General features: G+C 52.7%; 1 protein-coding gene across 3 annotated transcripts; it reads right to left on the bottom strand.

The window, feature by feature from the left end:
- Positions 1–5,910: 5,910 nt before the first annotated feature.
- LOC135183962 (G-protein coupled receptor 12-like) lies at positions 5,911–8,892 on the bottom strand. Of its 3 annotated transcripts, none has more exons than XM_064159354.1 (2): positions 8,595–8,892; positions 5,911–7,560 (listed from the first exon to the last, which is right to left on the bottom strand). In XM_064159354.1, exon 2 carries the CDS (start codon positions 7,556–7,558, stop codon positions 6,482–6,484), a length of 1,077 nt encoding a protein of 358 aa, XP_064015424.1. In that variant the 5' UTR covers positions 7,559–7,560; positions 8,595–8,892; the 3' UTR covers positions 5,911–6,481. The 3 variants fall into 3 exon arrangements, with proteins under 3 accessions (XP_064015424.1, XP_064015423.1, XP_064015425.1); XM_064159353.1 differs by lacking the exon at positions 8,595–8,892 and adding an exon at positions 8,008–8,442; XM_064159355.1 differs by lacking the exon at positions 8,595–8,892 and adding an exon at positions 8,109–8,442.
- Between the last annotated feature and the right edge of the window lie 348 nt (positions 8,893–9,240).

The raw sequence follows: 9,240 nt of genomic DNA, 5'->3' as shown, positions 1-9,240 counted from the left end.
GTGCGTGGAAGCTCCAAGCAGCAGGAGCCATTCCTTCATCCCAAGGCAATCACAGAATGGAAAAGCCTCTTGAGGGTCATTTTGTCCAGCCCCCCCTGCAGTCAGCAGGGACACCTCCAACTAGATGAGGCTGTTCAGGGCCCCATTAAGTATCTTGAATGTGTCCAGGAACGGGGCTTATACCACATCTCTGGACAATCTGTTCCAATATTTCACCACTTTCACTGTGAAGAACTTCCTCCTGATGTCCATCCTAAATCTACCCTGCTCTACCTTCAGACCATCATCCCTTGTCCTATCACTAGAAGGCCTTCTAAATAGTCCCTCATCAGCCTTCCTGTAGATCCCTTTCAGAAACAGAAATGCAGCTCTAAGGTCTCCCCAGAACCTTCTCTTCTCCAGACTGAGCAGCCCCAAACTCCCTCAGCCTGTGCCCATAGGAGAGGTGCTCCAGCCCTCTGATCATCTTCATGGCCCTCCTCTGGACCCACTCCATGAGGTCTGTGCCCTAGTGTAGAGGGCCCTGGCTATGGACACAGTACCAATCCTACAATCAACATCTCAAGTTGTTCTTATCCTCAACCAATCCTCAACCAGCTCATCCCAATCCAAATAGAAAGCAACATCCTGGTGGAGGAAGAGCAGAAACCTGTCCTAGACTCGCTTTAGCTGAAATAAAAACACAAGACATGCACAGGATGGCACATACCTGGGACAGGAGCCCAGATCTTCAAAGGTTTTAATTTTCAGCCCCCTACTTCCCCTTGTTTTTGAATATCCTCTTGACAAATCACTTTAACAGTTTTATTTACAGTAGTAAAAATAAATTATTCTTACAGATGAATGTATAATATTATACACAATAGAGATACAGTGCAATAACAGCATTGATTTGTTTCCACTCGCTCCTAAAGTGCATTGAAGGGGTTGGATTGAACCAGAACTGGATGGTAACTACATTTGTTTTTCCTCTTTGAGATCAACACTCCTGGTCAAGTTAAAAAGGCAAATGAAAACACATCAACAAAAGTTGCTGCTTGAATTGCTGTGAAATGGCCTCACTCCTGAGAAGCAGATAGGGCAGGAGGCAGGCTTGGGAATTGGGATGATCAGTTCCTACTCTGTCCATCTGCACTGCTGAAGGTGACCCCAATAGACAGTACCTGAAGCTTAGCCAGGCTGATCTGGGTTTCAGAGCCTCTGAAGGGTGGCTCCAAGGCCATGCTGGTGACCGCAGAGCAGGATCTGGCCCTTGGCCACCCAAGTTTGGCTGAGTTTCTTGCTGAGCTTTTCCACCAGAAACTCATCCCTCCCCTACCAACCCAGAAGATTTGCCCTCTGTTTATCCTGCCTGGGACCTGATTCTGACACAATGGACATCAGACAGGAGTCCAGTCCTCACCACTTTCCATGTGGCACTGGATAAAAGGCAAAGCAGAGCCAAAAGGCCAGGCTGCAGCAGACTCAAAAGGACATCTGCTTTGCCAGCAGTGGTCAGTACTACCTCTCATCCTTAGCCAGATACTGCCCATCTGGAAAAGAGCTTTTCCTGAGACAAGCCTGGTATTTTCCAACTCTCAGATCATAGAATGGTTTGCGTTGGAAGGGACGTTAAAGATTACCTAGTTCCACCCCCACTGCCAACCCTCATACTAGACCAGATTGCTCAAAGGCCTGTCCAACCTGGCTTTGAACACTTCTAGGGATGGGGCATCCACAGCTTCCCTGGGCAACCTCATCTCCCTCATGAGTGAAAATTTCTTCCAAATACCTAATCTAAATCTCCACTCTTTCAGTTTAAAGCCATTTCCCCTCTTCTTATCTCAGCAGTCCCTGATACAGCAATAAGGTCACCAACCTGCGTGTGTTCTGGTCATGAAGGAATCACCTTGATTCATGCCCAATTACACTTGACATCCAGCAGCGTTTGTGAAGGCAACTGTTACCCTTGGAGCTGGAGGCAACTTAGTCACATCCCTCAGTGTCAGAGACAAAAGAGCTCTGGATCACCCATTCTGCTTCTGAGTTTCTCTGTGGAAAATCCATTTTGTCTCTGTGATATTTAATTTTGCAGAGCTGGGAAAGCTCCATTCCCAGGCTGCAAGGACAGTGGGAACAGTGCCTCTCAGGGGAGTGTGCAGGTGGTGACAGCACTGCTAACAGAAAAGGTACAAATCATAGCACTGGTTTGGTTGGAAGAGACCTCTGAGACCGTCAAATCCAACCACCAGCCTAACACCACCGTGGACATTAAACCATGTCCTGAAGTGCCATGGCCACGTTTCTTATGGTACAAGTGAAGGTGTCACTGTTGCCACCTCACCAAGAGGAAAGGCTGAGCACAGGTGAGAGGAGTTCCAAGGCAATACTATGCACATTGAAGAGTTATTCCTGACCGTTAGAAGTTGACCCTTAATGAATGGTTAACAACCAGGTGAGCTGTCAATGCTGGCCAATGCACACCAATACAAGCCATTTCCAAGGTCAGTGGCTCTTTAGAGCCCTCCCCACCCCAAATGTGATGCTTCTACATGAAAGAGGTACATCATCACCTACTGAGAACAGCAATGGTTTCTTGAGGTTTTATTCAAAGTTCAGTCAAAACCCTGTGTTGGAGATGAACCAATTGTGGCTGCCACACACATCAGGCCTGAGATACCCTTGAGATATTTCCTGCTGGTTACTACAATGAAGTTGGCTTAAAAGATACATTTTTCACTATTCGAAGTCCCAAACTGAAGAAAACAGAAAGAAAACTAAAATCCCTAAGCATCTTGGTTGGTTGGTCAAGTCTATATATGTTTTTAGCCTCTTGGGGTCTTTTTAGTTTCTCAGGTGAAACATGCTGGGACAGGGACAAGGACTTGCTGTAACTGTACAAGCTCACACCCACCCCCCGCACATCTCCTCGAAGCTCTAGCCCAGCTTCTGCAGGCTTCAGGAGTGACATGGGTTTAAGCATGGCCATACTCTGGCCTTCCACCTTTGATCAAAAGCTTTTTGCAAACCCCACTTTTTAAAGGTAGGATGGCAGCATCTGGGCTGTTTGCCAAGGTGAGGACATGGAAGTCTGCTCAACTAAACACCAACCAGCCCTTTCCAAGTAGGCTCAGTTCCCACTTAGAGAAAACTGTGGAAATCAAAGGACATCTGTGCATTTCCACCAGCTAAAGACCTTGTGCTTTGCAGAACTGCCACTGTCCCCTTGGACCTCATCTGAAAAGCACAATAATTACATTAATGGCTTTTATAGACCTCAACTTTCCTAATGACTTCTGACAGAGGCATCCCAGCCAGAGGAGGCTTTCCAGTATGTTCAACACCAGAAAACTGAGAATGATGTGCCACACTCTGGCTGTTTTCTGTCCTTCTCATAACACCCAACAGCTGGACAGGGGCTGCCTCACTCTTTTCATCCTGTTGGTGGAAGTTTTGGATCCTCAGGGAATCGACAAAGGATTCTCTGTGCTGGAAAGCCTTTTCTGTTTTCCAGTGCCCCAGCCACATGTGACATCATTACATTCACGGGAGCAGCTTCATGTTTATGGCAACACAACCTCAACTAAAGTCAGGTCCTGCGCTCTGCACTAAACATGTCCCAGCACTGGAGGAGGCCAGGACATTCCCACCCTGCACACACCATTACTAACTTGGTAGAATCATAGAATCATAAAATGGTTTGGATGGGAAGGGACCTTTAAAGGGTATCTAAAACCTCAGCAGGGACATCTTCAACCAGAACAGGTTGCTGAGAGTCACAAATAACCTGAATGGTTCCAGGGATAGGGCATCTACCCCTTCTCTGGGCAGCCTGGGCCAGGCTCTCACCACCTTCAGTGTGAAAAATGTCTTCCTTGAGTCTGAATCTCCCTCTTACCTCAAATCCATCATCCCCTGTCCTGTCACAACAGGCCCTGCTCAAAAGTCTGTCCCCAGCTTTCTGATTGGCCTCTGTAAGCCCTGAAAGGCCTCGAGAAGGTCTCCCTTAGAGCACAAACCAGAACCCAGGAGGTTCCATCTGAACAGGAGGAAAAACTGGTTTGGTGTGAGAGTGCTGGAGCCCTGGAGCAGGTTGCCCAGAGAGGTTGTGGAGTATGCTTCTCTGGAGAGATTCCAAGCCCACCTGGATATCATGATCCTGTGCAACCTGCTTCAGCAGGTGGGTTGGACTAGACGATCCCCAGAGGTCCCTTCCAATCCCCACCAGTCTGGGATTTCCTCTAAAGAAACAAATCCTCTCTTCTAGGTAGAGCCATGCAAATACATTTCAAAATGTTCACAATATTTCCACAATGGTTTGAGCTTGCCTCTGTGTTGGGTTTTCACACCAAGGAACTGCAGGAACCTGGCTGTGCTTGCAGAAACCAGAAGAACTTTGAGCAAAGTGTTCATGCCTGTATTACTTCTACATGTATATATCTGTCTGCTTTCAGACCTACACTGAGCCAGCATTGTCTCATTGGTATCCAGGTACTCAGAAGTGAAAGGAAAGAACAAACGAGAGGCTGGCCACCTTTTTAAGGCAGACACTAAGCTCAAGCCCCAGGCACACTATGGACATTCATAGCTTTCTCATGTGCACTTAACTCTAAGGACCAAGAGATCAAGTGCACAAATACAGAGAGAAAATACAGTCATGGCTGTCTCCAGCCATCAAATGCCTTCAAATCCAGCCCAGCCTCACAAAGCAAGGACATTTCTATCCTCCAGAGAACACAGACTAGTGTGGTAGTGTCACAAGATCTCCTCACAGCCTTCTTTTCTCCAGGCTGAGCAATCCCAGTTCCCTCAGCTGTTCCTCACCAGACCCGTTCTCCAGATCCTTCTCCTGCTCCAGCCCCTCAATGTTCTTCTTGGAATAAGAGCCCTAAAGTGATGCCAGGATTCAATATGTGGCCTCCCCAGTGCTGAGTACTAGGGCATGATCCTCACACTGGTCCTGCTGGCCACACTATTGCTGATCCAGACCAGGATGCCATTTTCTATCTTGGTCACCTGAGCACACACTCTCTCATCTTCACCCACCTATCAACCAACATACTCAGGACCTTTTCCTCCAGGAGGGTTTTCAGATGATGGAGATCCCAGCATTTTTCCCCAAAGGAAAGTAACACATCTGGGACACCAGACCTGGGTGGTGAGAGACCTCCTGCTGCAGCCCCTGAGCTGCTCCCATGCTGGGCTCCAGAGCAGCATCCACCACCTCTTCCTTGACCCACCCACCCAAGATGTTTCATTCCAATCCCTATCATCCTGCTGAAGGCTGCTCTTGCTTGCTTTGTAAGTGAATGCACTATCCCACTTCTCAAGCAAAATAAAGCACAAGATAAAGGACACTTCATCATGGTCTCAATAACACCACAAAGCACATGAGACAAGAATGAGAAGGTAGCACAGCTTCTCTAATGAAGCAAATTAAACTGGTAGCATCCAGAATAACACGTGACTACAGAGGCTTCCTTCCAGGGGACCCCAGCAAGCCCAGTCCCATCTTTGGATGAAAATCCCACCCCATGTAAACAATCAGTGTGGCAGTGAGTGCAACCAGGGGCGTTCATCGCCCCCTGGCCCCGAACTGGGCAGGAGAGCCTTTCCTTGGCTTCCTCAGAGATGCAGGACACCCCAGCTGGTCTCACTGCCTGCACACTGTGAGCCCCCATATTTATTTTACTGGGGAGGAGGAGAGGGGGTAGATTCCCTGGGTACCCCCATCCCTGCCACGGCTCAAAACAACATCCACACACTAAAGTGCCAGATTCTCAAAGTGCTTTGCAAACGACATAAAACAGAGAGGCATCCTGTCCCCACCCCATCCAGGTCCCCTCCAGCCCCCCACCCCCCACCAAACCCCCTGCACTTGCCCAGGGCCTCCCCATCCCTGCAGTGCCCCCCCCTCCCCTCACCCCTTGTTCTGATTATTGCATAGCATCACAAGGCCTGATGTCAGGGGAATGGGCACAGCAACCCCACGTGTGGGGACCAGCCCCGATAAGGGAATCCAACACTCACCCCCTTCCTGCATCCTTCCCAGCGGTTGCCATTCATGGGATGTGGCCCCAGGGCAGGGGGTGAGGGTGAAAGCGACCCAGCCAGGGCTGGCAAGCCCACTGCTCCCCTGGCTCCTTACCCCAAGAGGAGACAAATGCTGTCAAGTGAAGACCCTTTTTTTTTTTAAGCTATTTTCTTTTTCTTTTCCCCCCCTTTTTTGTGTGTGTTTTGTGTTTTTAAATAAAAAATAAAATGTGTAAGAAAATAACATTTCTAAAAGAAACCATTCTCATTCTACCCTCTCTCTTTGTTTCCCCCTTCTCTTTTTTTTCCCTCTTTTTTGCCATCTTTTCATGGAACAAGATGTGCTGGCTGGGGGGGTTCCTCCCTGTAGGAAACAATAACGACAGAAGGGAAAAGGAGGAGGAGGAGGAGGAGAAGGAGGAGGAGGAGGAGAAGAGCAAGAGAGCATGTCTCACTCCGTGCTTAGTCCTCACACATCGCTGGATGTCCTTGGTCTGGAGGAGAACGTGGAAGGGATGCAACCACAGCAGGCCAGCCAGAGAGACTTCTGGATGTCTGGGTTCCTGAAGGCGTAGATGATGGGGTTGATGAGGGAGTTGCAGGTAGCGGGCAGCGCCAAGGAGTAGGTGTAGACCACGGGGTAGCTGGAATCGGCCACCAAGGAGTAGATAGCAAAGGGGATCCAGCACAGGGCGAAGGTGCCGAGGATGAGCGAGAGAGTGGAGAGCCCTTTGCGGGTGGAGGTGGCCTGTGCCGTGGCGATGAACTGGTGCTGCACGGCGATCTGCTGGGCATGCCGGAAGGCGATCTTGCAGATCTGCAGGTAAAGCTGCATCATGAGGGCGAAGAGGAGAAGGAAGGTGACGGCCAGCACCGCCGCGTTGTCCTTGGTGACGGGCCGCAGGATGCTGCAGGAGCTCTGGTCCCTCAGGCAGTTCCAGCCCAGGAGCGGCAGGAGCCCCACTCCCAGGCACAGGAGCCACATCAGCAGCACCATGGCGCAGGTGAAGCCCAGCGTGCGCTCGCTGTGGTAGGTCAGCGCGTTGTACAAGGACAGGTAGCGGTCCACCGTGATGGCCAGCAAGCTGCAGACCGAGGCGGAGAAGGCGGCCAGCAGCAGCCCCGCAGCCCCCAGCTCCGCCGCCTCGCTGGGAGGTCGTAGCAGGTACCGCACGGCGAAGTTGGCCACTAACCCCAGTCCGGCCAGTAAATCGGCCAGGGCCAGGCTGCCGATCAGCAGGAACATGGGAGCCCGCAGGCTCGGCGTGTAGAAAAGCACGGCCAGCACCAAAGCGTTCTCCCCGGCCACCGCCGTCCCCGTAGCGCACAGAGCGATGTCCCAGGGGCTGACGGCTCCCCCGGCTCCTGCTCCGCTCCCGGGCTCGGGGCCGGCCCCGCCGACGCTTCCCGGAGCCGTCGTTCCCGGCCCTCCCGCATCCGAGGGCCAAGCGCTGGGCTCCGAGGCGTTGCCGAGCCCCGGGAGCCGCTGCTGCTGCTGCGGCTGCGGCTGCCACGGCTCCCCCATGGCGGCGGGGCCGTGCAGCATCGCTGGGGAGAGACGGAGAGGGATGCCGTCAGGAGAGGCAAGCCCCTCGCCGAGCCCCGCACCGGCCCCGAGGACCCCTTCACCGAGCCTCAGGACCCTCACACCAAGCCCCGAACGGTGCCCTGAGACCCCGCACTGAGCCCCACATCGAAACTGGGGAGCTCCGCAGCGACCCCCGCACCGAGCCCAGGTTGCTCTGCCTGCAATCCTGGCACCGAGATCCGGGACCCTCACCCCAAGCCCCGCATTGGGTCCCAGAGACCCCCACCCCGACCCTCAAGACACCCCACACCCAGCCCCTTACCCAGCCACCCTCTCCCTCCGCAGGACTCATCCCCATCCGCTTTTCCACCCCGTAGTCCGACTGCAGTTTTCCGGGGAAGTAACCCGCACAGCCCCGGGCCCAGGCAGCTCTCGTTACCCCCCTTTCTCCTCCGCCCCACACGCACCCCTGGCAGCTAGCTCCCGCCGGGCTGAGGCCGAGCACAACTCAGCCCCCCTCTGTCGGCAGCCCCCTCCATGCACTCTCGGTACCGCAGGCGCTGCGCACCCCTGCCTCGTCCTCCTCTTCCCTCCCTTCCTCGGAGCACTGCTACCTTTTTTTCCTTTTTCTTCCTATTTATAGCACAAAACGTTTCCTCTCCCTCCTCCCCCCGCTCCCGCAGCCCTTTCTTTTTTGTGTGCAGCGAGTGAAAATAAATACTATTAATAGTCCAGCCCTCGCATGGATGCGGAGCCGCCGGTGAAAGGAGAAGGCAGCGGTGAGGGACAAGCCAGCGTTAACTTTCTCCTTCCTCCCCCCATTTCCATCTTTCCCAAAATATTGGTGCAAGATGCTCCCAACCAGCTGCCACCAGCTGCCAAGATGCTGCTTCCCCCACTATTATAGAGCAAACCCTTCCCGCCCCACCCCAGGTTGGGCAGAGGAGGTGTGAAGGTCGGGGAGGTTGGGATTGGGGGGGGGGGGGGGGGGGAGGCTCTACCGCTGCATTGCCCCCTCCCTCCCGCACGCTACCACCAAGGGTTGTTGTTTTACCTGGCTTTAACGCTCGAGGATCAGCTTCTTTCCCTTCCTTCTGGTGGTTTTGTTTTGATGTTTTTTTTTTGTGGGCTTTTGGTGTTGGATTTTTTTTTATCCTTCCCAGTCCTCGGTGTGAAGCCTCATTCCTCGGCAAGCATCGCTAATACGGTTGGCAGCTAGCTGGCATCTCCTGGCACTTAATATTCCTGCCCCATTGGATCTGCTGATAAATCTCAACTCTGACGTCAAAGTCTTCACTTATATTCATGATCCAAGCCTGTGAATCAGAGCTGCTGTGATCGGAATAACAACGAGGCTCCAGCTCCCTGCTCCACATCCCATCCACACCCGTGGGCACCGGGGGCTGCGCGTCCCCGCGCCCGCACCCACGCTCGCACCCGTGCCCGCCCCCCGCCGTTCATTCATGGGCTCGCTCCTGATGCACCTCCTCAAGGTCAGGCACCTCCGTACCTGATCTGCAGATGCAGTCTGAGTGCCAGCCAGGCCCTGCCAGCTCGCTAAGAGGCCGGGCAAGGTCTATTTTTACCTCTTGCACCAGGACGTGGGGATCTGAAGCGAAGGGGGGGATGGTGGTGGGGGTGATCTGGCATGGTATGGCTTCGTTATTCCCATTCCTCAAGGGCAATGCCCAGGGACAGCA

This window comes from Pogoniulus pusillus, chromosome 19 (assembly GCF_015220805.1).
Source record: "Pogoniulus pusillus isolate bPogPus1 chromosome 19, bPogPus1.pri, whole genome shotgun sequence".
NCBI classification, from domain to species: Eukaryota; Metazoa; Chordata; class Aves; order Piciformes; family Lybiidae; genus Pogoniulus; species Pogoniulus pusillus.
The sequence above is the reverse complement of the archived record's forward strand: the minus strand, read 5'-3'. Positions and strand labels throughout refer to the sequence as shown.